Source organism: Hydra viridissima, unplaced genomic scaffold, assembly GCF_058129835.1.
Source record: "Hydra viridissima isolate aposymbiotic clone 2 unplaced genomic scaffold, HvirCarnegie_v1 scaffold_11, whole genome shotgun sequence".
NCBI classification, from domain to species: domain Eukaryota; kingdom Metazoa; phylum Cnidaria; class Hydrozoa; order Anthoathecata; family Hydridae; genus Hydra; species Hydra viridissima.
This window is the reverse complement of record NW_028324310.1, coordinates 5,071,850-5,099,289: the sequence shown is the minus strand read 5'-3', so window position 1 is coordinate 5,099,289 and position 27,440 is coordinate 5,071,850. Positions and strand designations below refer to the sequence as shown.

Sequence of the window (27,440 nt, the reverse complement as noted above, 5' to 3'; positions counted from 1 at the left end):
TTACTCTCGTTTCTTTAAATTAGCACTTAAAGATGGTTATGATGGTCAAAATTTCGTTTCCTTTTTTTTTTTTTTTGCCAAAATGGTTGCTTAAGATATTAAAACAAGCTAGTAATACATTTCATTTGACTTGACTTCAAATAAGTACAAAAATTTCTATTTTAAAAATTTCTACATTAAATATAATTTACATTCTCTAAATATCAAATAAGAAAATCTTTTTAAAAAAAATTCTTAAAAAATCGATGTTATCTCTCAAAATAATCCCTCGCAAAATAATTTTGGTTTTTAATGACTTCATTCCAGAGTAACTTGTTACATGTTCTTAGTTACTTTTTTCGTCTTTAGTATGCACATCAAATAACCGACCAACAGGAATCGATCTTTCTCTTAAAAACAACTTTCTTGAATTATCGTATTTGTGCGCCCATTTTGTTTGTTGGGAATCGGTTTTCACGGTTGACTCACAGCAGTCGTATATGGTTTCGTTTTCATTGTATATTTCCCCGGCGTACGCAGCGTTATCAAAAGTAATATTTTCTCTACAATAGACAAAAAAGTAACATGGAAGTAATTTATATTTTGCTTCAGAATTCAAATATGGTTAGGTTTGCTATCTTGCTTTTAAAATGTTGACTATGGAATCAAATTTATCACTTAGTTATTTACTATTTACATACTTAACATCAGAAATTCATATTGTCAAGGAAATATAAAAGAGACGAAATATTGCGAATGTAAATACGTTGTACTTTATTTTCAAGTTTTAAACAAGAATCTGTTCGTAGCCACAACTACTTGTTGTGGTCACAACTTTCTTAGAACAGTGATAGATAATTGCCTGATATTCATCTCTAGTATAGCCATCCAGTTAGACGGGTTGCGTTTTTCAATTTATCCAGTTAGCTCAATTCAAACAGTCTTATTTAATCTGGAATTAAAAAAGTCTAAGAAATTAGATTTCAGGATTTAATTAAAAACTATCGAGTAATCGATACATCTATGGGAAATTGAAAACTTGAGAATGTAACAAAGACACTTCATCTTCATCTCAAAAATATTAAAACGAAAAGACTCCAATGTTGTTTTTCCAATGGTTGAAAATTTAAAAAGTAAACGGTAAGGAGTAAAGTCCGAACCGCTTTGGTTTCCATAATCGGAAAGCAAAGCGATTCGAATTGGTATCGGAAAAAGAATTTTTTAAGGTTGAAAAAAAGCAGCGAGAAAAAGCCAATATTCGTAGATACGTACATATATTTAGATACGTAAAAATACGTGTTGATACGTACAAGTAATTTCACGTGAAGGTCGTGAATCGAAAAGAAAGTCAAGAAACTGAGAAAGATGTCTATCAAGTTTAGAACTTGATCAAAAGGTGATCAGGGCGATCAATGCAAATCCAGAGTACTCTGTTTGGAATGTAAAAAGCAACAACAACAAAAAAAACTGTAAACTGATTTCATCATTCAAAAAAAAAAGTATCTTATAGATTTAAAATTGCTTTGTGCAATAAGCTCTTTGAATTCTAATTTTTGGGTAAATTTACTGCATACTAGCACACCTGTCCTAAAAAGCCTTTAAAAGGCGATCTTGATCTCGTTGTTAAAAGGGAGAGGAGGACTGAAAAGTTTTTTAGAAGAGAGAAAAAGGAAACGAGAATAAAAGAAGAAAAGTTACAAAATGAAACGTTTTTAAATGTTTCCTTGAAGAATATTTAAATCCAAGTGAGCTGGAGATTGCAGAAATTAATTTCAAATTATCATTGGAAACAAAAATAAATATGTCCATTAATCTGAAGAATGTTCTTCAAGATATTGAAGACCTTATTAAAAAGGACATAATTGACACCTGATTTAGCAACTGATCCTAAAAAAAAATAAAATAGGAAAAGAAACAACTAAAAGACTTCGAAGCAAATACTTTTACTAGAAAAACCTGTTTCAGGTTCATTGATGGAAGTAATGATGCAATTTTTGTGTTAAAAGAATCTTGTAACAAAAATTTTACATAAGGTTGTTGTTAGAACAAGAAGCAGGACTGGAAGTCATCGGTCAACGGTTAGACTAAGTTAGACGCTTGTCCGACTACAGTTTATAAATGTTTCTAGCCGACATCATGCTCGAATATTTTATTTTGATATAAAGTGTAAATCTTTTTTAAAGCATAAAAATACCTCTAAAAGTTTGAAGCTTTTTCATGTTTTAATAAAGGTTTAGACTCTTATCTCTTGCAAATGTACAACAAACGTTAAATTAAAGGTCATAACATATTAAAAAAAATTTTCATTATAAATAATTACACCTATTTTAATGAGTGTACCCACCCTTTTTTTTAAACCTTCAGTTGGACAATTATACGTCGACAAAATTAGATTGGAAACTGTTTCTTAAGGTATTTCTTGATAAACAGCATTTACTTGGTTCTATAATTCATTCCTTGTAGTTGCTGGATTAGCGTTTATCAATAAGCGGCGTCCAATCATATCCCAGAGTTTCTCAAATGGTGATAAATCTGGAGAACACGCTGTACAAACATACCATTTACATTATTTTCCTTTAAAATCTTTAGAATTGAACTTGTCAAGTGAGATCTGGAGTTGTTCTGTTAAAATATCCCATTTGTAACACATAGTAGTAGTTGTTGTACGTGGAAGCAAAGGTAGCGGTGACCTAGAATTACATGCAAAGCACCCCATACTGTGATTCCAATAATAGGTGCAGTGTGCCGTGTTAAAATAAAGGTATTTTCATCCCTTTCTGACACCCTTCGTCGTACATTTATTCTGCCATCACGAGCCCATATCGCTAAAGATGGTATTTTTCCATTTCTCATCCCATTCTCATCTTTCCTTACACCAATTAAGTCTTACCTGAACCTGGTATTTTCGCTAATGCTTGTTCACTTATCCAGGAATTAAAGCATCTGATAATAGTTGAATGGCTTCGACGTAATTTACGAAACGTATCAACATTTTCATGTAGCGCGATAATGCGTCCCCGTTCAAAATGTATTAATGACGAGGCATCTAAATTTATTTTTTATATTCCTAAATATATTACTCTAATGGTATTCATAAATATACCTAAAATAAATTTCATGCAATAAACGTTTTTAGTAATGAGAAATATGTTAACCAGAAAAAATTATTAAAATTTGTAAATAATTTGCAAAGGAATTTTATAGTGGTACAATTTCATTTGCGGATAGTATAACTATATCTTTATCTATATATATTTATCCGAAAAAGATCTTTCCTATATTAACAAGCAGTAGGCACCAGCGATTCGGTTCATAAAATTTGCAAAAAGTCAATCCGACTTTCTTTGCGGATTAAAACAGTCCGATCGTTAAATATTTTACAAACGATAATCCGAAAATTTAATTTACGAACTACTAGCGAATTTTTTTTTTTTTGCGGATTCTCTTTGCTGTTCGGATTATTAATCCGAAAAATTTTTACGAACCACTAGCGGATTTTTATTTTGCGGATTCTTTTTGATGTTCGGATTATTAATCAGAAAAGTTTTTACGAATCAATTTAACTTTAATTCGCTTAGCGAATTATACGATTCGCGTTCCATTCGCGTCACCATTAAATGGTGCGGTCCAAAAAAATTACATTTTTATTATGTGCGCGTCATAAATAGTGGATTTCTTTTTATTTTCAATCAGGGGTCACTACTATAAAACTCATTCCGATCGGAACTTAAAAAATCGTAAACCCGATGAATTTCTTCGGATTCGACAAAATTGGCGTAAACCCGATAATCCGTAATTGCCTCTACTATAAACATTTTTTTTCGTATCGTAAAAACTTTCCGACGAAAATATTAGCGGATTCATGAAAAACAAAAAGATATTATCTAACTAATCCATTGTTTTTTTCCATTTTGTTTTGTTTATATTATGGAAAGTTGTGCAAACTTTCAACTAAATGCCACAAGAAAAACAAGTTTCAAAAAAGAAATGTAAGTAAACCCAATATCCTTATCTTAAATATATATCATACTTATTTCCAATTATGAATCTTTCTGTGTAACTACCACAGTCATACGTTCACATGTTTTAGGAGTTTTAAGACGTTCTTTATCAATTTACAAGGCCAGCTAATCAATGTTTTATTAAACGATTTAACGATTAAATAGTTATAAGTAATTTTTTCACTGTGATTTTCCTATGTTATAGACATACCACAAATGCAATAATTATGTCATAGAACTTCCAATTAAAAAAATTTTTTTTTTCTAAGGCATAACAAAGACAGACACACAGCCACAATTAAACAGTAATTTTAAAGTAGTGAAATTATTATGTCATGTTAAATAATTTTCATCACATTACATCAAAGTTATTCTTTATTGTTATTGTTACCTGTTTGTGTTGACCCTATACATAATACTATTCTCACACTTAGTTCATTATATTTAATGTGCTTTAATGTTTTTTATCCAAGGGGACAGAAAAAAAGAGCCTACATAGCTCAAGTGTCATTGAGTTTGTCACAAAAATTTGGCAGACAAGATTAAACAATTCAAAGATGTTTTAATGAGAAGGTTTGGTGAAAAGTCACAGATGGCTCAAAAACACCAAAGGTTACCAATCTTGAAAAAAACCTGGGCATCTGAGGCTATCTATTCTAAAGCAGTTGCAAATGGACTCCCCATTCCAAACATCTACTACCCATTTTCAAAAGTATTCTAAACCTAGTTTAAAATTAGATTACCAAGTTTTATTCACATTAGATGTCAGTTTGTTTTGTTAGAAGCAGGACCCATTTTGACCAGACAAAATGTATTGGTCCTGAATGCAACTTATTATAAGCCCTTACAAGGAAGCCTTCGCCACTTCTACTACACTATAAATAACAATAAATACCTTTAAAAAGCATCAAAAAACATCCTAAAAGTTGTTCTAGCAAACTAAAATTGAACAATTCGACTCCCATTTATTTAAAATTTTTTTTAGGAGAAATTAAAGTAATAATTAAGCTTGCTCTGACTAATCGAACAACTTTATTTGTTATCTCCTGAAAAGTTTAATTCTCTTTTTAATCATTTAGTGTAAGTTTTGTAGGAGAGAGAAAGTCACTGGTTATCATATCCTTGATAATTTTACTTTATAAAAAGTATTGGTTTAGTATGACCTGTCTATGTTGACCCTAGATGCCATTTACACATTTTGTGAGTTGGCAAATTTGTGTCATTTTTACTAAAATAAAAATTGCCAGGCATCAGTTTTAGTTACCTGACAATATTTTAATATAGTAAAAGTGAGCTATTGCCCAAGGTGTAAATGGTTCCTAATATAGACGGTGCAAAATACTGCAATAATGCAATATCATAGTATAGGATGTAATCAATGTTGTAAAATGTTGCAAACTTAAAATGTATTATTTAACTATGTAGGACTTCTGGGACAATATCAAACAAGTGACTACAAAGAAGGTGACAGATTCTAACAAAAGTAGTATGGGGAGTCAAAAGCTAATACCACTGGATGAGATCGTTTTTGACATTAGACTCAAATAGTTCCATAGAATATAGTACAACTATTCTATAATTAAATTCTGAGTTTTTACATTCAAATTCAGTGTGTTCTACTGTAATATAAAGAAATCTAGATAAAAGTATTTGTAATTGGCAAAGCAGTTTCTTTCATTATTAGTGACACTAACTTTAATAGTCTCTTTTTTTGCAAATAATATTCAATGATAACCTTGGTGTTTGATATTTGTGGAGAAATTCATATGAAAATAGAGTTTGATCTGAAAAAAGTAAGAAATTTATTTGTGCCCAAATTCATATTTTAAATTTCTTACCCACTGTTGATTATCTGTTGTCGAGGTGGACAGTGAAAAATGAAATGTGGAACTTATTATTCTAATTTTGTCAATGAGAAACGTTAGAGATTGAGTTTGATTTCTGTTTTTGTTTTCAAAACAAGAATCTGTTAAAAAAAAAGCTAGCTCAAATTATCGGATTTACGATTTCCGCTACACAAAGATCGCGTAAATTTTAATTGGGTTTTTACGCTGAAATTAGCGGAAATTACGAAAAAATATGTTTATAGTAACAATCCGCTCATTTCAGCGGGTTTCAGATGAAATGGTCGTGAATTCCGATCGGTATGAGTTTTATAGTAGTGACCCCTGTCCTATTTGGAAATCTTAACCTACAACAATTCTTTCAACAAATCAACATGTCTTCTATTCTTCACTTACATCTATTACGGTAAGCCATTATTATATTATTTTGATAAAAAAGTTAAAAATTTTTCGAACTGAATTTTTGCGGATTTTTTTTTTTTTTTTTTTGTAGATTGAATTCCTTTGCGAATTAATTCGCTTTGCGGTTTGCTTTAATTAGTGGATTGGTCCGATAAAACTTATATTGTTATATTTCTTCTACTTAAATAGAAATAGAAATGAAAATAGAAATAGAGATAAAAACTAGTTTGAAAAATATTGAAAATCTTATGCATGCCTCAAAAATATCATTTTTTGTTAAAACAAATATTAAGGAAAAATTCAAATAATCCGATTTATTCCCTTTTTATGTTATTTAATTCTTTTTTCTTTTCAGATGCCTGAGCTATCTAATATTTGAGAATTCTTCAACAAAGTTGAGGAAAACAAGGCAAAATGTAAGGCCTGTGTCAAGCCAAAAACCGAGGTGTCATCAGAGTTTGCTCACTAATTCAATGAAGATCTAAACAAAAGATTCGAAGGGGAGCTGATTAATATTGAATTCTCCATTTTTTAAATCCTAAAAGCAAGGCCTTGTGCTTTGTGGATGAGGGGGAAAAATTTGAAGAAGTCAAAACTGCAGTAAAGAAAGCTATGGATGAACTGTCAAAAAATGAAATTTTGGCTAGCCAAAGCACCCCTTCCCCTTCAATGATGGATGATGAAGATGATGACAACTTTAATTTCACCTAACAACTGAGGAAGAAAGTGTTTGGTGCAGGTTACATAAATCCTGAAGGTGAAACAATCACCAAGAAAGCCATTTCAGCTTAAATTGAGGGATATTTGAATGCAAAACCAGTTCCAGCAAGTACAAATGTACTGGAATTCTGGAAACAAAACCAGTATATTTACCCAATGATTTTAAGGCTGGCCAGAAACAACCTCGGCATACCTGCTGCATCATCAAAATCTGAAAGAGTTTTCTCAACAGCAGAGAATATATACAGCTCTAGAAGAGCCAATCTTTCAATCTCAAAGGTTGAGATGTTGGTATATATGAAAGAAAACACTAAGCGACTCAGCAATTTTCAAGACGTTGCACAGTGAGTCAAAATCCATAAAAAACGGCAAAAAACCCCCCATAAAAAAAGTATTGCTGGAAATTAATTAATTTAATTATAATGTTACTAAATACCACTAAATAATAATTAATATAATCAATAATTAACTTTTTTGTGAACAATTTTCAAGATTTCACCAATTTATACGCCTTTTTCCGAGACTTATTTTATTTTATTTATCGGAAAACTCGTTCAAAAAAATCTAGCTTTTGTATCACTCTTTTAAGATTGACATGAGTGAAAACAGTTCAAAATTTAATTTGAAGTCATATGTTTAAGATGTTTGGCAACTACTAACAACATTTTTGACAATAAATTTTGTTTTTAGTTTTTCATTACTGAGATCTCAAAAATGTGTCATAAATTGATTTTTTAAATTAGTTTAATTATGAGTTTAGTTTAAAAACTAAACGATTCCACTAGATTCCATGGTAGTTTTAATATTTTCCCATTAATAGGTATATATGAAAGCAGAAAAAATAAAAATCATTTGCCCAAACTTGCCCCAATTAAAATAAGACCTTTGAAATACTTCGGTTTTTTTGTTTTTTTTTTCGTTTTTAATTAAAACTTGCCGTATAAAGTAGCGAATATTATTGCTTTCATTCATTACACAAATTATACATTTAGTTCCTATTAGTAAAAAAAACTCATGCTCATGCAGATGGTGCTAATTATCAAACCTCAAAAACCAATATATGCAACGTTTGATGGCATAGTGCATGTTTTAAAATTAATACTTGTGTATAAAATAACTTAAAATAGTTCATTGCTTACATTCAACATGAAAAGAATACATTTAGTTCCTATAATTCAAGAGTTAGGAATTAATCATAACTTACTCGAGGCTCTTCTACGTGAGTTTTGTAGACTGGAGGGTCTATACTATAAAAGTATTGAAAAACCTGAAATGATAAATCTAAAGAAAACTCTAATAATATTTAAATGTAAATTCCGATCAAAGTTGCGGAAGTATGCAAGAACCTTCTCTAGACTTTTAGAACACGAGCGAACTTGGTTGAACAAAGATATTACTGTTAACAAAAAAAATGTTGCATCAGGTTCAGGCAGAAAGTGCAAGAACTGGGAAGATTTAGGTGATAGAAGCAGAAGATCTAAGGTATTAATAAATAGATTAAATTCAACCCAGTTAAAAAAATAGTTTACAAGCTTAAATATTATCTTGTTTAAGGTTGCCAAATTGGCTGAACATCCTGCTGAAGCATTGCCATTAGTTTCAATAAAAAAAGCCACTAGAGATCCTAGCAAAAAAGACTTCGTTGATCTTGTGAAAAGTGCTACAAACTCTGAAAAAGATAAAATCAAAAAGAAAAATTTTCCGATAAAAATGAAAACCGAAGCTTAAAAAGCTTGAGCTTAAAAATTCAGTGTGACCTTTCTGATGAACAGTATCAAACTATTAGAAATTCATCGATAATACATAATGCAGATATTTATCCTTCACTTCATGAAATTAAGAATGAGAGACACAAATGTTATCCTGAGGGTTTAATTGTGACAGAAACATCTGCTTCAACTTCTCTACAGGGTATGTTTAATCATACTCTGACAAGGATATTAACTTTTACGGAATACAAAGACTCTATGAGAATGTTTGCTGAAATTGGGGGGAGGTTTAAAGGTCTACTTCATTTTAAAGGTGTTTTTGATGGTGCCTCCAGTCAAAGTGTCTATAAACAAAAATACACTGATACAAATATTGGTGAAGGCCAAGTTAATGAACAAAGTCTTTTCCAGACAGCTGTTGTTCCACTTAAATTAACCATCATGAACAAAAATGTATGGTTAAATAAAAAGCCCTCTACTACACATTACTGTAGACCCCTCCATCTCCAATATCAAAAAGAAACGGAAGAATTGATAAGAAATGAATATGAACTTTTAAAAGCAGAAATAAATAGACTAGTCAAGTTTGAAGTAAAGTTAGAAGTAGAGGAAGGCAAACCGGATACGACTATCACATTTAAGTTCAAACTAGATTTAACCATGTTTGATGGTAAAGTGGTTAATGCCCTCACTAACACTCTGTCCTCGCAATCATGTAATGTTTGCGGAGCTAAGCCCAGTGAACTTAATAACCCAGCATTGATCAGATCTAAACCAATCAATGAAAAAGCTTTATCTTTGGGTCTTTCTGCTCTGCTTTGCTGGCTCAGATGTTTTGAATATATTTTACATTTAGGATATAAAAAATACTTTGCCAAATCCCCTGCTGAAAAAGCATTAGTAAAGAGTAAAAAAACGAACATTCAACTGAGGTTTAGAGAAGAGCTAAGTCTTATAGTTGATATGCCCAAACAGAGTTTTGGCAACACTAACGATGGAAACACTGCCAGAAGAGCATTTGAAAATGCTGAAACTTTCGCTGATATAACGGGAGTGGCAGTAGATGTAATTATTAGATTGAGGACAATCCTAATAGCAGTATGCTCCTGTTATGAGTTGAACTCTGAAAGTTTTGGCCAGTATTGCTATGAAACTACAGCTCTTATACTCAAAAACTATTGCTGGTATGTGATTCCCCCAACTGTTCATAAACTCTTGGAACATGGTGTGCAGATATCTGAGGCATTAGAACTGCCAATTGGTTACTTCTCTGAAGAGTCACAAGGGCTCTAAATAAAGAAATTCGCAAAGCTAAATTAAACCATACAGCCAAGATATCTAAAAAGAATGTTATGAAAAACCAGTACCAATACTTGTTGATTAGAAGTGATCCTGTAATATCAAACACTTGTTTTAAAAAATAGAAGGTTGAAAATGGAAAAACACTTACCCCTGAAGTTTTATCTTTGTTAATGCTTTAATAATGAAATAAAGCCTTTTTATTAGTATTAGGTTTTCTTTTTTTGTTTTCTTGAAAGAAAAATTAGATAAGATAAATATTTATTTTGTTTTTAATATATTTTAATATTATGTAATATTAAAATATTTTTCGAACCAGTTTTTCTTTTTAATTAATAAATGTTTTGGTTTGAGGAATTTAATTTTTTTAAATTAAGTCAGTCATTGTGCGCGTAAAAGTCTCTAACGCGTATACGCGTAAGTAGTACGAGCCTTAGGCACAAGAAATATTTAGATTAAAAAATATGTGGTATTCTTTTATATGGTATTTTGGATCAAGGAATTCGATTTTTTTATTTAGGTTATATTTTACGCGCGTAAAAGACAGTTACACGCGTATGCGCGTGCCTTACGCGTCTTAGGTACGCGTAAAAATTATTTTTAATGGAAAATTTAAATTTTTTGACCCAAAATACGATAATATTGATGTATCACATAATTATATATGATAGTTATATAATTTTTGCCGTTTTTTCACCTTTCTGACTCACTGTGCGTTGTGTGGCCAGGAAATGACTTTGGAAAATGATTAACTTTCAGTGTGATTTTAACTTTTTTTATTTCTTAACATGGAAATCATTTCGTTTTATTTTGTATTTGAATATTATAAATAAAAATGAATCTTATTTCAAAAGTATTCCTTATTCTGAATCTGTATAAATCCGTAAAAATAATAGCGGTTCGGATTTCAATGGACCGTTCCCATAAATCGGCAAAAGCACAATGCATTGTGGTAGTTGTATTCATTTTATGGGAATACAACCAAATTTATTACGCTTTTCAACATTTGTTTTGATTTAAATGAATACAACTACCACAATGCATTGCGTTTTTGACGATTTATGGGAAAGGTCCATTCAAAAAAAAAATTTCGAATTGCAATCCGATCCGAAAGTATCGAATCGGATTGCAGTCCGAAAAAATAATCCGAAAAAATTTTAACGAATTTTTTTCCGATGCATTATTTTCGGATCAAATCAATCCGTAAGTAATTTGAACCGTTTGGCATAGATAGTTCGGTGCACAATCCGACAATCCGATAGACAGTAACGGTCGGCGGTCTCTAACAAGCAGTAAAATCAAAATTATTTAAATTAAGACTTATCTTTGACGTATTCTTGTGATGTATTCTTATGATGTACTTGTGACGCATTCTTGTGATGTATTCTTATGATGTACTTGTGACGCATTCTTGTGACGCATTCTTATGATGTACTTGTGACGCATTCTTGTGATGTATTCAGTAAAACATTTCTTTTAATTTTTAAATTTTTTCTTGATTTTAAACTTTTTTTTAAAAAAAAAAAAATTTCAAAAGTGGAATTTTGTCACCTTGCCCTTTTTCCCGTGGATTCTTCAAATAAAAGGTAATGTTTTAAAATAAACTTTTTTCAACCAAATGCCTATTGTGGTAAAAAAGTCATTGTATAATTGGAAAAATAATTCAGTGTTTTATGAAAAAACTTTTAGAATTTTTCCTTTAAAGAGATTAAGTCATGCAGTTTTCATTTCATTCTCACATTCGTTTTCAACTTAAAAACTATTTTTACTAGTATTCGTGAAGTAAAATTACCTATCATTTTTTTGTTTTGTCTAAAAAATATATATATATTTTTTTTGCTTTCTTTTCTTTGACGCTCGCCGCTTCACAACTTTTAAGTATATAAGGAATGTTGATTAAGTTTTAAGTATATAAAGGAATGTCAACAAGGTTTTCAGCGTTCTTTGTTTTAAGTATAAAGCTCACACAAAATTGTAGTGAAGATCCACTAAAAGAGAATTCATGGAGAAAACATGATCACAATGAAGCGAAGATAGTAAAATGATTATGTAGTTTAGGTGGAGACTGGGATGGTATCTATCCCAGTCTTAATATCTAACACGTATACTCCTCCTGAGCAATATGTGTTAGACAGGTTTAGAAAAAGATAGAGAATTGTTAATGAATCTTGAACAACTAGTAACCAGGAAATTATTCTGATTTATTTATAAAACTCAATAATTTTCATGCATGCATTTAATAAGCTAAGATGGAGCAACCTACTAAATAAAAGAATGGTTTTACCAGTCCTATACGAAAGGTTCTATCTAAAGTGAGTTAAACAGAAAGACTTGAGACATTTGAAAGGGCAGAAATCGAGATTCCTGTAAAAATTCTTAAAACAACCAACAGACGCAAATGTCTGCCATGAACTAGTACGATCTCACTTTGTCGTTCATAAAAAATCTTGTTATAATGAAACGGGCTGACAAAATCTTTAGTTTGTGTTTTGAACGGTATACAGCATCCTTTACCGCGGCTGAACTCAAATATTTGAGAAGCCGTTTTTTTACTTATTAATTATAAATAGTTAGAATAAATGATAATATATATAGATACAAACTTTTTTTTTCCCTTAAAAAGACTTTTTTGATTCCAATACTTTTGTTGCTTTTTTCTTGTTAAAATTAAAAATATCAAAAAATAGAAAGCCCTCAAATCAGCAATTTTTACGTTTCGTCTTATCAAAATATATTTTTTGAGGTTGCTTTGACGCCATAAAGTGGACCTAGAATTTAACAATTAATTTGATAAATGAATTATGTTAAAAAATTGGAATATTTTAAATTGATAATTTATTATGATATCTTTAGTTGCTCTTGTAAAAATTTTTACAAGAACAACTAAAAATATTTTTCAATAGAAAACACATAATGTTTAGCAAATTAAACTTTGAAACTGTTTTGATCAAATGTCAATTTGATCATTTAACGTTTTGCGAAATGTTCAGACCCTTTAATCAAACCCTTTTATTTTAAGTTTATTACTTACTTTTGAAACTTGTACATTGTACCAATTTTCATTCGACTGTTTCTCAGTTTCGCGCATATTGCTAAGAAGAAGAAAGCTAAGATTGCCAAACAAACCAACGTCCCAATGACAACACCTTTAAAAAAACGCATTGTAAAATAACCACATCTTTAAATGAAAAAAAACCTTCCTGCATTATAAATTTCTTTCATTAAAATCAAAAATTTGCAACTTTTATTTCAAAAAACAAGAAAGAGCATTAATAAATTTACCAATTGTATTATTTGTATCTGAGTCAACTCTCCTAGCCACATTTTTTTCTTTTCGCGCGTCTTTACATTTCTTATTTTGATCCGTGACAGAGAGAACATAGGTATTGTTATCTAGAGTTTGTATGAAGACAAATACAAGTCAAGTGCAAATTAGATGATGACACAGGTTAAATACAGATCAAGTGCAAATTACATGAAAACACAAATTGTTTCCAAGACAACATTTAAAGTATTATTTTTTTAAACCCACTTTTTTTTTAACCCCTTTTTTAAATCTACTACTTTTCATAACTAGAAACTTTGATGCAAACTAACACATTGATGCATCACTGTGCTCTTTTCTCATTGAATTAACAAAAAAATAACAAAAAGAAGGAACATATGGTGAAGAAGATCCGAAAGGAAATTTTTATTAAAAAAATATTTACTGTGATTTGCCTTACAAATAAAAATTGTTTCTTTTTTTTGCAAATTTTGTTGCAAAGAACAAATGATCTTTGATAGTTTCTGGACATCATAGCTTTTCAAATCAGCTGAAAATTTCCCTACTACCTCATCCTTGCATTGAACTTTAGTGCTGCTTTCTTTCAGCATTGAATTATTTTCAAAGCTACAATTACATAAACTTTCAAGTACAGAGACAATGTTATCTGTCAGATGAATGAGAACTTGTTCGTTCTAAAAAGATAAAATGAGTTTATGATCATTTTAAAAAGATAAAATGAGGATTTGATTATCTAAACAACCTTTTTAGTTAATTTGAAGAAAATTATTTCTTACATTAAAAAATTAAACTAAAACAAAACAAGAACATTTTCTATGATGGAATAATAAACATAATATACCAGCAGTTTTTGACAAGAGTCTGTAATGAATTCAATTTCAATGTCAGCAATTTGATTGGGGGGACCAACTATAACATTCAATTAAAAAATGATAGCATAATTTCTACATATGATATTATCTACATATAATGACTATGATCTACATGTAATGACTATGATCTACATATAATCTACATACAATCTACTATGATACTATGATACTATACTACATATGATCTGCTATCATACTATAATCTATATATAATGACTATGATGTTTAGACTTTTTAGTGAATTGGTAATGAATAAAAGTAACCTTTAATTGATCAAAAAAGAATGCAGATTTAAAAAAACACTTTTTCATAACTCTCACCTTCACAAAAGTCTCCTGTGAATCCATACAAACAGTTACAGTCATAGCCATCAAGTTTATCAACACATCTTGCACCATTTAGACACTTGTTATTTAAACAATCATCAAAATTTATTCCGCAATTACTACCAGACCAGCCATTTTTACAAATACAAGAAACATTTGAGCCATGATCTTCACATAAGTCAGCATTTCTCTTAATGCAGAAGTTAGAAAATGTACACAAGTCAACCTTTAATTCACAATGCATTCCAGTGTAACCTAGAGTTCAAATTTACCCCAAACCAACTTTATTAAAACACTTTTTTGTTGTAATTCAAATTTTTAATTTTGAGTAAAAAGTTTTATATTATGGTAGTTCTCTTCATTGAATAAAATGAAATTAAAAAAAAAACGCAAATTAACTGCAAGTATTAAAAATGAAATTTATTTACCAATCCCACAGCTACACAAATACTCTTCATTTTGCTTAACACATACCCCATTTTCACAAAAATTGGAACTGCATTCACTTAGGGCTACATCACATAATCTACCAGTATGACCAGCAATGCATGCACAAGTGAAGTTATTTATCATATCAAGGCAAGTACCTTTTACACATGGTGAATCTGCACACTCATCAATATTAATTTCACAAATTGTACCTAAAATCAAGATTATTGTAAGAAAACTTTACCTAAAATCTTTTTTTAGATACTGTATAATAAATTTTGACCCTTTTTAATATCTTTAAAACTCATTATATGCAGCTATACCTCTATATCCTGGCAAGCAATTACAATGAAATTCATTGAAACTATTTTCACAACTGCCACCATTTAAACATGGTCTTGATAAACAGTGATCAAGATTTTTTTCACAATTTAACCCTGAAAATCCAGGCATACATTGGCATACATAATGACTCCCTTCTTCAATGCACCATCCATTATTTAAACATGGGTTTTTATCACAAGCATTGATTCTTCGATTACAGCTTACACCATCAAAACCCTCTGCACATTCACATTGGTGAGTCACAAAACCATTTTCATCTTCTAAATGATTAAAATACTAAAAATTTTTTATAAACTTTTTAATTTTTATTTATTTTAAATAAGTTGAGGCTTTATTTTTAAAACATAAATAAATTTTAGTCAAAGTAAACAATTGTGCTTGAAAATAACTTAATAAATTAAATTAGTCAGGATTATATGCAACTCAAATGTGTAAACATAATTGTGAGTCCAAATTTTAAGTATATGAAATTAAATAAAAATTTTAAAAAAGTAAACATAATATTTAGCTAATTTGAAAAGTGTTTACTTAACAAAAGTAATTTAAAAATTTGTTACCCTCTAGCTTACACACTCCTTGGCTACAGGGATTTGTGAAGCAAGGATCTTCATATTGACAATAACTTCCCACAAACCCCTCACAACATAAGCATTCAAATGATATCATGGTAAAATCACTGTAACATTTTCCTCTCCCATTACATGGTGGTCCTGTTAAATTTGAAGGGTCTAGGCAATCTTTGTCTTTAACAGTGACATTTAGTCGCAATCCCAAAATACATCGATGAATTTCATTCATATCTGCAATAAAGTATTGTGTCCCAACTCCAAGAAGAGTTGCATTTACATTAAACTTTGAATTAGTATTTTGGAGATTTGTAATGGGCAGTGCATCTGAAATATTACAATTTTTAAAGGCCAGTTCAGATTCTGTCTCCATTGGAAGAATATGAGGAACAAAACTATATCCATAGAGCTCAGCATCAATATCTGTAACAAATACCAAGTCATCAGAACTCTGCATGTGAATTGGTTTTAGTTGAACTTCAATATAGTTATGTTGATCAAGTATGTTAGATGAGAAATTAAAACAGGTTTTTTTTGAGTTGCAAATGTAATCGCCATACCCCCAACCAACAATAACACTTTTTTTACCTTCATGCCAACACCTACCACCATTGCTGAAACCATCACAAGATGAAACACATTTTAAAATATTTTCTTTTTTTATTTGACATTGAGTTCCATAAGTATCTAAAGGGCATTGGCATTCATATCCAATTGTTTTAGCAACACATGTTGAATTGTAGAAACATGGATTTGACATGCAGCTGTCAACTTTTTCTTCACACCTTAAACCTTGATAGTTTTCTTCACAAATGCATCGAGGACGAGCACTTAAATCAAGACGACAATTTCCATGTTCGCAAGTAACTTTATTATCATCAGGGCACTCATCTGCACGTTTTTCACATTGAACCCCTATATAGCCACCAATGCAAGTACAAAGAAAACCATTTGGAGTTATTGTGCAAAGACCATTGTTTAAACAAGGATTACTAATGCATGCTCCCCGATATATTAATGGTAAATCTTCCATAACTCCATACACATGACTGTGTGTGGCAATAACAAACAAAGCGTGTAATAGAAGCATTATGTTATGCTGACTTTTCTTGGTTTTCTGAACCTTAAATACAGCATAAATCTGTTAATTTATAGTATATAACATATTTTATGTATTTATATTACAGTATATAATATATTTATCTATATAGATACATAAATATGGACTTTCTATTCGCTTTTCATTTATCTATGATTTATTATTACATATAAAACTATTTATTCCTTTTTGTTTTTACACTTACCTTAAAAAAATTTAGTTAAAACATATCTCAAAAATAACATACCTTGACAAAGCCTCAATCGTTATTGAGTAATCTTGGCCATTAAAATGCATTAAACTAAAGCTGAGTGATATAAAAACATTTCGTTTACGGTCGATTTAAATAGAGAACAAAATCTATATTGGTGTCTTCACTATCAAAGCTCTGATATCAAAAGGTTAAGAAGCGGCTTTATATAATTTAAAGTCATTTTTCAATCGCCACAGCTGAAAAGAAATCAGATACTCTTTTAAATATTAATTACTAGGTTTCAGAAGTTGCTTATTTTGTAGGCATCCATTGAATTAATAATAATTTGGTATGTATGTAAGATGCTGTTTATTGTTGTTTTTTTAAATAAATGGTACACATGTCATGATCGTGAGTATTTTTAGTTCACTCGTGAAATTATCCTCATAAAACTTTTATTTTTTACGCTAAAAATAGCGTACCTGCACTAAATTTAGCGCTTTAAAAAAAGGAGTTGAGAGTAAGCATCTTCGTATCGAAACTTTTCTTATTACGAGACGATACGATATGATATCGGAATTTGCATATCGTAAGTTTTTTTATATAACAATAATACGTACCCAAAAAGTTTGCACGATAAAGTTTCGATATTTATTGATCAATTACGATTTTATTGTACCATAAATATCGTAACTCATATCGTTATTCAAACGATAACGATACTTATCGATTTATTACGATATTACTTTTTCCGACTAAAAAATATTTTTTTTAAAAACCTAAATAACTGTCATAAAATTACTGACAAGTGCACTATTTAGTTTATATATATATATATATATATATATATATATATATATATATATATATATATATATATATATATATATATACATATATATATAAATGTAGAATGATAGATAGATATCTATAGATATAGATAGATATAGATAAATATAGATAGATTGATAATATATTTTGATAATAATTAAGGGTCTGCGTATCGTTTCATTTCCATATCGTTATTATTCCGATATGATATCGGAAAAAAAAATCATCGGAATGACGAGAGTTCCGGTATATACCATCATTTAAACTAACTACAGTACCGGTTAAAATTTTTTATAACGATATTACATCGTAATCATTCCCATGACACTTTTTTTTTTTCCAATATCATATCGGTATGATAACGATATGGAAATAAAACGATACGCAGACCCTTAATAATAATAACAATGATATTTAAAAACCCCATTACTATGACATTTATTTGGCATTCAAATTTGCTTTGAAATAATAAAATAGCTTTGTTTTTGTACTGACCTATTGGATATAAGGCAATTAAACGATCAGTAAGTAACATGATTTAATTAAAAGAAGAACTTATGAAAAAATTTTATAATTTAAAGTTCGCTCAATGATTGATTTGAGAACAGTAACTTGAATCAATTATGTCACGTGATTTCAATTAAAGTTATCACAATGTTGTAATTGAAAATTGATTTACCCACAAACGATTAAAACACCAATATAATTAGGAAATCATTATGATCCCATACCAAATAAAAAACACGTCTTCTAAACTAAAAAAAACCTAATGAAAGTTTCGATTCATTATGGCAGTGCACAGTGGGTCAGGTGGTGGACTAAAGTTAAAAAAAAAAGCATTCTCAAAAATGACATTATCATATACCATTTTATAGCTTAAGTATCCAGCTTTTATAAAATGCATATATTTTTGTATAATCATCATGCCATTTGCATTTGAAGCTGTTGATAAAAAAGTTTTTTCTAATTTTTTTTTTTTTTCAAAATATTTTTCAAATTTGATATTTTTTGTGTCACTAATAAGCATAAAATAATTAATTTTTAAACCTCTCTATTTACTGCATAATCCAAGTATTGCCTTTCAAATGAGCTATTACAACACTATTTTGCACGTAAGTTATGTCAAATAAATTGATTTCAAATGATGGCGTATTTAAAGTACTTTTTTAAGTCAAAATCTCACTCATAAAATCGAATACTTTTGCGGTCCAAGATGGTCCGCTTAATTGTCTTAGATGGTCTAAAAGACATTTTTTGCATGCTGGGAATTAGGTTTGCATAATCGGGTTCCTAAGCGTTTCTGCACGTGTCAAATATATTCGAGCTTTACTGGTAAGCGTCTGCGTCTCGTTATTTTTTTTATTCGAGACGAGAAGAGACGATCCTAAAAGGTTTGTCCCGATTAGCGATAAATATCGAGACAATTTTAAACTTTCAGTCGAAATCCGGGACTATACCAAGACGAGACGAGATATCCCGGACAAAATAGGAGCTTTACAATTTCCTGGAATTTACATCTTTTTAACGGAACATAACAAGACATAACGAAACCCAGCAGGCATACAACATTGAAATAACGTTGATCAACGTTGATCAACGTCATTTCAACGTTGTTTCAACGTTGTGTGCTTGCTGGGAACATGCAAGTTAATCCTTAATGTGAAATTTAAATAATAAATTTCTGGCACAATTACCATTATTTATTTCAGTTGCTATTATTGATATTGTTATACCATCTATATAAACGCAGCTTTATAAAAATTAATGGTAGCAACTGAAATTAGGGGGAAAAAAATATTTTTGGGATAGTATTTAAATTTTTCCACTAAAATACCGTGAAAGAAGGGGATAAATATGTGTCCAAGGGTTAAGTTTCTGATCATTTAATATTGATTATCGCTGAGGTCAGTATTCACTTCTAATTCAAGAGTTTGCTTTACACTCATATTTAAAGAAAAAGTTTTTATCCAAAGTGTCTTTAACTTTTTTGATCTATAAAACATTTGACTTTTTTAAAAAGTGTAATTCTTGCAGAGACTAACAATAGAGCATGATGTTCAATACTTAGTTCTTTTATTTTTTCTCTTTTCCTTTGCTCTCCAAGGACCATCCATTGTTTATGGGGTTTTCCAGACCCAAAATGGCTACTTTTATTGGTCATAAGATTTTCTTGAAGCAATTTATATTCTTTTTCTATAAAAGAATCATAATTTCTACCACATTGTTTTAGTTTTTTCTTCCCTTCTGAAATAAATCTAAGTTGCCTTAATTTATGCTCTCTTTGCTAATTTCTTCAGTTTTATTTGATTTCGTTAAGTAAATCCTTCCAAAATCGTAATTTATCGACTCCTAATTCACGTATATTCCGGATAAGATCTATCTTTTTGTTGTTGTTGTTTTTAAAATCATTAATAAATATCAGAAACATTTTTAAGTACTTTATATCATTTTTCACTTTACACTGTTTAACATTTTATGTTATTACTTCTTTGAGAATTATTACATTACGTTTCCTATAATGTTTAAGTAAATAATGCTACTTGTATATTACAGGAAATACTGAAGTTGTTAAGTAATGCTATTTCAAATATATAGTACTTCTTAAATAGTAAATCATTATTCAAATAAAACATTTTAACACATTTCTAAGTAGAATATGATGACAAAAATATGTTACTTGAAACTATATTTGATATGTTGAAACAAGTTATACAAGTAAAAAACTCAAACTCAAGAAAAACAAATGTCAATGAGTCTATAAAAACCTTGTTTTCCGCCATTTTCATTTATTTTGATATTATAAACCACTGTTAAAAAATGGCGGAAGATAAGGTTTTTATGGGTTCATTGGCATTTCTATTTCTTCAAAAAAATATATAAAGTTAAAAGATTATCTTAAAAGTAAATATAGACTTTAATTTAGATTAAAATTTCTCCATTTTTACTAAATAAAAATCTCTCATTTTTTAGATTTCTTTGAAAATAATATTAAAAATTTTAACTTCTTTTAACCATAAAATATAAAATATAAGTTTAATGAAATAACTGTTTTTACTTTTTAAATAAATGATCATTCTAATTTAATATTATTTAGAAAAGGGCACTGTATTTACAAAAAAGTTGTAAGGGGTTTATTGCCATTTTTTTGTTGTTTTGAGTCACTGTGCGTCATTTCTGGCTGGTAAAATAAACTTGGTTGGCAAAAAATTTTCTTCATTGCGAAACCGCGAGTTAGATATCTAGTTAATGTAATAGATCTGTCTCGTAACGTTTCGTAATTATCCGGGACACAGTTTTTAAATACAGAGACAAAATTTATGTCCCGATTTATAACTTTATTCCGGGACAATCGTTTCCTTTGTCTTGTTATTTTTTTCCGGGAAATTTCTCGTCTTGTTAGCTTTACCTGGTTCATTTCGAGAAAACGATTCCGAGACGCAGACGCTTATTTAATGGCATTTTGCAGTATTTTACGTATGGTTCAGATATGACAACATCATTAAAAGACGTAGTATCTCCGTCTCCAAGATATTCTTTGTAAATTAGATTACGCTTAATAATTGGCCGTTTAAAATTATCAACAGCACCAGATGACTTTTATCGCATCAAAAGAAAAGTTTTTTTTTTTTGTTCTTTGAGAGTTTTTTTACTTTCTTATTCTTATCTTTCTTATTCTTCATGATTATCTTCATGAACTTCCTTTGTATTTTCTATTACAACAATCTAAATTTTAAAGACATATACAGTGAGCAAAAAAATTAATCATGCACCATAGTAAAAACTTTTTAAAACTGAATTTAAACTAAATTAAGTTAAAATTTATGATTTTTATATTAAGTAATTAAAATTTATATATAAATTTATCGAAAAAGGAACTAAAAAATTACAAAATAATAACATAAGTTACGAAAAATTACAAAAGAAATAAAAAATCAAAAAACCAAGGCAAAAAAATTAAACATGCATAATATAAAAAATTAAATTAAATTAAAAATAAAGAAAATTAATATAAAATTAATAACGCGTAGGTCCACCATTTGACTGAATGACGGCTAAACAACGTCTACGCATTGAATTTACCAAGTTTCTGGTAATATCTGACCCGATTTCCGACCAAAAACTCGAAATTAAGTTTTTCAAATCGGCTTCCTTCGAAATTCGCCGATCTTTTAATTTTTTCTCGACGTGAGCCCGAAAATGCTCGATTGGGTTTAAGTCTGGTGATTGAGCAACCCATTCGAGCATTTTGAACCCTGAAACTTTTAAATATTCGACGACCGAACGAGCCGTATGCTTACGATCATTGTCGTGTTGAAAGAAAAAATTATCTTTCAACCCGACAATTTCTGCAGATGAACTTAAATTATCTTGCAGAATTGATTTATATAAATATTGATCCATTCTCTGATCAATAAACGCCTATTTCTCGACTCCGCTCGCTGCCATACATCCCCTGACCATAATATTACCGCCACCGTGTTTAACTGTGGCATTCAAACATTTCAAATGAAGCTTTTCTCCTGGCTTCCTCCATATCTATACAGCTCTATCAGAGCCAAATAAATTGAATTTCGACTCGTCAGACCAAATGACTGAGTCCCAGAACTCTTGTGGCTTATCCACGTACTTTTTTGCCCATTCGAGCCGCTTCTTTCTATTGATTGGGCTTATATACGGCTTGTTGCGTGGTGTTCGTCTATGTAAATTCGCTTCATGCAAGCAATTTCTAATTGTTTGCGGTGTGAGAGACAATCCAAAACTCTCTTCCAACTCTTTTGCTGCTGCTATTGTTGAAGATCTTGGATTAATTTCCAATCTTTTGGTCAAAGATCGATCTTGACGCGCCGTAGTCTTTCATTTGCGTCCTCTTCCAGGTTGATTTTCGAGGTTTCAAACTTTTTTAAACTTTTACTCGATGGATTGAACGGTTGTAGGCGATATACATAGCGTTTTAGCTATTGATCTTTGGCTTTGGCCATCTTGCCATAACGCAATTACTCGTGCACGAAGTCCGATCGAATGAGATGTGTAGCTTCTTTTAGATTTTATATTTTCAATGCTGGGGCTTATCCTATAAAGCTGAGAAATGCGGAATTCACGCAAAAAAGCAGCTTTTTTCTTACGCAAAAAAATTTCCGCGAGCTGCAATCCTAAAGGGTAATTCCACATCAAATCACCCAGTCCATTGAACCATGTGTCTTCCTTTTGTGTTATATTTTGACACATTATTCCTTATTATAAAAAAATATTACATGCAAAATATCAGCTAAAAATGTTCTGAAAAAAAATTCTGAAAAAATATTTTCCTTAAAAAAATAAGAAATAAAAATGGCAAAAATATGAAAATAAACATATATAATGTTTTTTTGATGCTGAATTCAATAAAAGTACTTAAAATGCTCAAATATAAAAGGAACATGCTTAAAAGTTAATAAAACAACTAGTTTCTATAAACCAACTTTGGGGCCCAATTTCTCAAAACACCCCCGTCAAATTTTTTTTTTTTTTTTTGCTGTTAGTATTTTCAACTGCTTACAATCTTACTAGGCACAAAAAATCTAACTGGAAAAACAACTGAAACATATGGAACTTTAATTTCAAAGATCTATTACTTTTTCAAGAAATTTCCAAAAATATTTGTAAATAAAATAAAATAAAAGTTAATTGTAATTTAAACAGTCACTTAAATATACAAGATTTTTAAAGGTATCGAAGATGTAAGTTATTTTGACTGTGTTTGTAATAGTTTACAATATTGTTCCCATTTTACTTGTACTTCCTCTATTTCAGCATTTTCAAACACATAGTTTCTACCGGAGCTAGAGCAAGCTTGTGGAACAGGTAGTTTTTTCAATATGTTGGTGTTGGGAATAAAACAGTAGTCGTCTCTTTCAGGCCAGTTAAAACAGATTGATGGACCATTAGGGTGAAGAAACTTTACTTTAGCATCAACTTCTTCTAGGTTGGATTTAGTTACAATGCCGATCCATTACTACACAGACTACAGCTACATAACAACCTAAAGCAACAGTATCAAGTTGAAATATATCTTGTTTCTTTTTAAGATTGTGGATAATTGTATAATTAGTGTCCGTACTACACCTTTTTGCCCCAACCCTGTTATCTCCAAGATGTCTAAATTGATGAAAGCTACAAGTACCAGGTAGAGTTGTTACACCAGTGTACCTTTCTTTTTGCTCTTCATGTTGCAATTGTAAGTCCAATCCCTTTATGAAAATGAAGTTAACAACCTTCATTTTCCCATTACAAAATTCATACATAGCTTTTGATGTGAGAATTTAGTTTCTGTATGGTCGTTTTAAACTTTTTTGTGCTGTTAACCTTTTCACAGTACTGCCATCCCATTGCATGGTGACTTTCCATGGGACGTGGCAAAAAAGTTCCATTCAACTTTAAGGTCAAATTCACTTTCTAGTTGGCATAGATTGTAAAAGCTTTTACAAATTTTGTACTGTCCTGCGCAGCCATCAGTGAATATATGTAATTTAGACAGATTGGAAAATTTTTTGAAATAGAAATATATTAAACCTGTCAGAATCCCTCTGTTGTATATTTTTTTACACTGATAGATATTGTTAATTTTCTTTATAGATATATTTATATATATATACAATCTACATATATATATGAAATATATATATATATATGAAATTGTTAATTTGTTAAAATTTAAATAAAATTTACCAATAAATGTTGTTTTTTAACTGAACTTTTTATAAACTAGTTATTATAAACTTTTACAAAATATAGTTGTCAAAATTTTAAAAACAAATGCACATCAATATCACACTTATTCAGTTTTTATATAAAAACAAAACAGGATGTTCCTTAAATATAACAAAATTGTTTTTTTGTTTTTTTTTAAGGAGTCTATAAACTAAATATAATATTTTACAGAATTCTATTTGCAAGTTTTTTAAAGTAATTTCTTGAAAAAGTAATAGATCTTTGAAATTAAAGTTCCATATGTTTCAGTTGTTTTTCCAGTTAGATTTTTTTGTGCCTAGTAAGATTGTAAGCAGTTGAAAATACTAACAGCAAAAAAAAAAATAATAATTTGACGGGGGCTGTTTTGAGATATTGGGCCCCAAAGTTGGTTTATAGAAACTAGTTGTTTTATTAACTTTTAAGCATGTTCCTTTTATATTTGAGCATTTTAAGTACTTTTATTGAATTCAGCATCAAAAAAACATTATACATGTTTATTTTCATATTTTTGCCATTTTTATTTCTTATTTTTTTAAGAAAAATGTTTTTTCAGAATGTTATGAAAACCGGGTCATTTTGGAAAACCAGGTCAATATTAAAATTGTAGTATCTTGTCAACCACTCAACATTTTTAGCTGAAATTTTATGTGTTAACTTTTCTTTTTAAGATGCATCAGTAAAAAAAAATTTTTTTTAATTTGAGGACCCATGGTTCAAAATTTTCTAAATTTTGGGTGATTTGATGCGGAATTACCCTAAAAACAAAATTAAACAGAATTTTTGAGTAAATTACTCAAAATTTCTCACGCAAATAAATCTGCCGCAAATTCCAAATTTCGTGTAATGACGCAAAATTTTAACCAAAGAATGATTTTGCAAAGTGATGTGTGCAAAGGTTCGTGATTTTTTTCTTCAAACCACAGATGTCTACTTTTGTAAACAAAATGTTTTGTCATCGAAAAACGTAGAGCTACATAATTTCACTGAATATTAAGTGTTTCAACAATATTTTTGACATTTTTCTAAAAGTAAGCATTGGGTGAGAAGCATTATTTAACTTTGAAGTATTGAGCAACTTTTATCAAAATAGTAATTTTATAGTAGAGCAAACTCGCGATTGATTGCAGTTTAAGACATGAAAGACCTAACAACAAGCGCCCGTTACTCTACAAAACTAAGGGTTGAAAGCTATTGAATTTACAAAAATGAATCAAAAAACTTTTACTAGAAAAGACTTTAGCATTCAACCCCTTATTTTGTAGAATGACAAACCCCTATTCAAAAACTGTGATTATGTGGTGATTGGAAGAAATTAATTCAAAATTATTTTGTTGTAATTTTGTATATGAAGGGACATGCCGATCCTATAATCATGCGTGGCTGTGGTGTCTGGGAGTTTTTATGTGCCAAATTACCATAGGTGTGCCATATACAGCACATTTATGGCAACTATTAAAAACTAATTTATCTATTTTTAACAGCCTTAACTTGTATAAATAGAGTAAAAATTTTATTAGCAACATGTTGATTTAAAAGTAGCAAATGTAAATGGTGTTGATCTTCAAAATATATTATTTGTGATCACCTTTGGATCATATGGTTTTTATCTATATGTAAACTTATATAAAAGGAGCAAATGAGCTAAAGAAAAGTGTTATAATTTTTCCAACATTAGTGGGGAAGAGGTTAAATATTCATTAAATAACAAACTTTTTTTTGTTTACTGCATGGAAATTTAGATTGTGATGTAATAATTAGGGAATTAGCATTTACTGGAAAAAATTTTTTATTGCTTCATTTTAGATAACTTAAGCAATTTAATAATCTTACTAATATTAGTTACAATCTTTTGAATTTAAAGATAAATTGTATTACTTCCAAATTGGAAAAAAACAGCAAAAATAAAATTGATATTATCATAAGTATGGAATAAACCATGTTTCAACCTGGCATTAAAAAAATCTGATTTGAAAAGTTTGTCATTTAGCAAAAGCACAGTCTCTTATCCACTAATGATGGATATTTCATAAACTGGCAAATTTTAATGCAAACACACTAAATTTTATCTATGTTTATATGTGCTCACTTGATTAAATCTTCATCATTGTAACAGATCTGAAATTTCTATAAAGTTCAATAAATATTTAGTATTCTAAAAATGGCAGCTTATTCATTAGATAAAGACTTAGAAATGGGAATGTTTGAGGAACTAGAATTACAAGAGTGACTGCCTCGTCAGTTCAATTAAAGAAAATTTGATGATAATATTGATGACAAGACTTTTTATGAACATTACAGAGTTCCTTGACAAGTTGTAAATTTACTAGAGGAGTAACTGAATGATCATTTAAAGCCTAAAACTGGTTGAAACAAGAGCCTGTCAGCCAAAGATCCAATCAAAGTTTTTCTACTTTTTTTTGGGACCAATACATTCTATCATGCTGTCTGAGACTGTTACAAGATTAGTACTGACACTGTATTTAAGTGAAATGTATTTGTTAGTTATTTATATATACTGAAATTTATGTAATAAAACTATGTTTAAAAATTCAATTTTTAAAAAGAAATTTTGGTTTAATATTATTGAACTTGTGTAATAACTTTTATAATAGAGTGGTAAAACTTTCTGCGATTGCTAAAACTCCCAGCCATCATGATGGCTTGATAAGATAATAACTTGTTAACAAGCCAATATTTACTTGGTAAAATCTGTACAGACAATTTTTTTTGTTAAGTTATAATTGAACCATGTATCAAGTTCAATTTTTGATCAACATTTTCTGACATGCAAATAATTTTATTTTTTCCAG

The 27,440-nt window shown here is 29.6% G+C and overlaps 1 protein-coding gene and 2 pseudogenes across 4 annotated transcripts; 1 reads left to right on the top strand and 2 right to left on the bottom strand.

Annotated features, from left to right (window-relative positions):
• Positions 1-112: 112 nt before the first annotated feature.
• Positions 113-17,573, bottom strand: LOC145191690 (uncharacterized). 4 transcript variants are annotated; one of them, XR_016444805.1, is made up of 11 exons: positions 17,125-17,573; positions 15,770-16,901; positions 15,191-15,472; positions 14,867-15,079; positions 14,433-14,693; positions 14,082-14,149; positions 13,680-13,914; positions 13,237-13,347; positions 12,986-13,100; positions 2,324-3,025; positions 113-542 (listed from the first exon to the last, which is right to left on the bottom strand). XR_016444805.1 is itself a non-coding variant. In XM_090066057.1 (10 exons), the coding sequence occupies exons 2-10, from the start codon at positions 16,866-16,868 to the stop codon at positions 326-328; spliced, it is 2,601 nt and encodes an 866-aa protein (XP_089922183.1). In that variant the 5' UTR covers positions 16,869-16,901; positions 17,125-17,573; the 3' UTR covers positions 113-325. The 4 variants fall into 4 exon arrangements, 1 of the variants encoding a protein (XP_089922183.1); XR_016444807.1 differs by having other exon boundaries at positions 13,789-13,914; XR_016444806.1 differs by lacking the exon at positions 2,324-3,025 and having other exon boundaries at positions 13,789-13,914.
• On the top strand, positions 8,093-9,265 carry LOC149881836 (uncharacterized; annotated as a pseudogene).
• Positions 17,574-23,553: 5,980 nt separating the features above from the next.
• LOC149881835 (uncharacterized) lies at positions 23,554-25,205 on the bottom strand (annotated as a pseudogene).
• Between the last annotated feature and the right edge of the window lie 2,235 nt (positions 25,206-27,440).

Bases quoted from the DNA above. Each gene is read 5' to 3' on its own strand.
- LOC145191690 (XM_090066057.1), bottom strand. From the start codon at position 16,868: ATGCTTCTATTACACGCTTTGTTTGTTATTGCCACACACAGTCATGTG. The intron at 14,694-14,866 runs GTAAATAAATTT...TTTGAACTCTAG, and splicing joins TTTGTGTAGCTGTGGGATTG to GTTACACTGGAATGCATTGT. The intron at 543-12,985 runs GTAAGTAATAAA...TGTCTATTGTAG, and splicing joins ACAATGTACAAGTTTCAAAA to AGAAAATATTACTTTTGATA.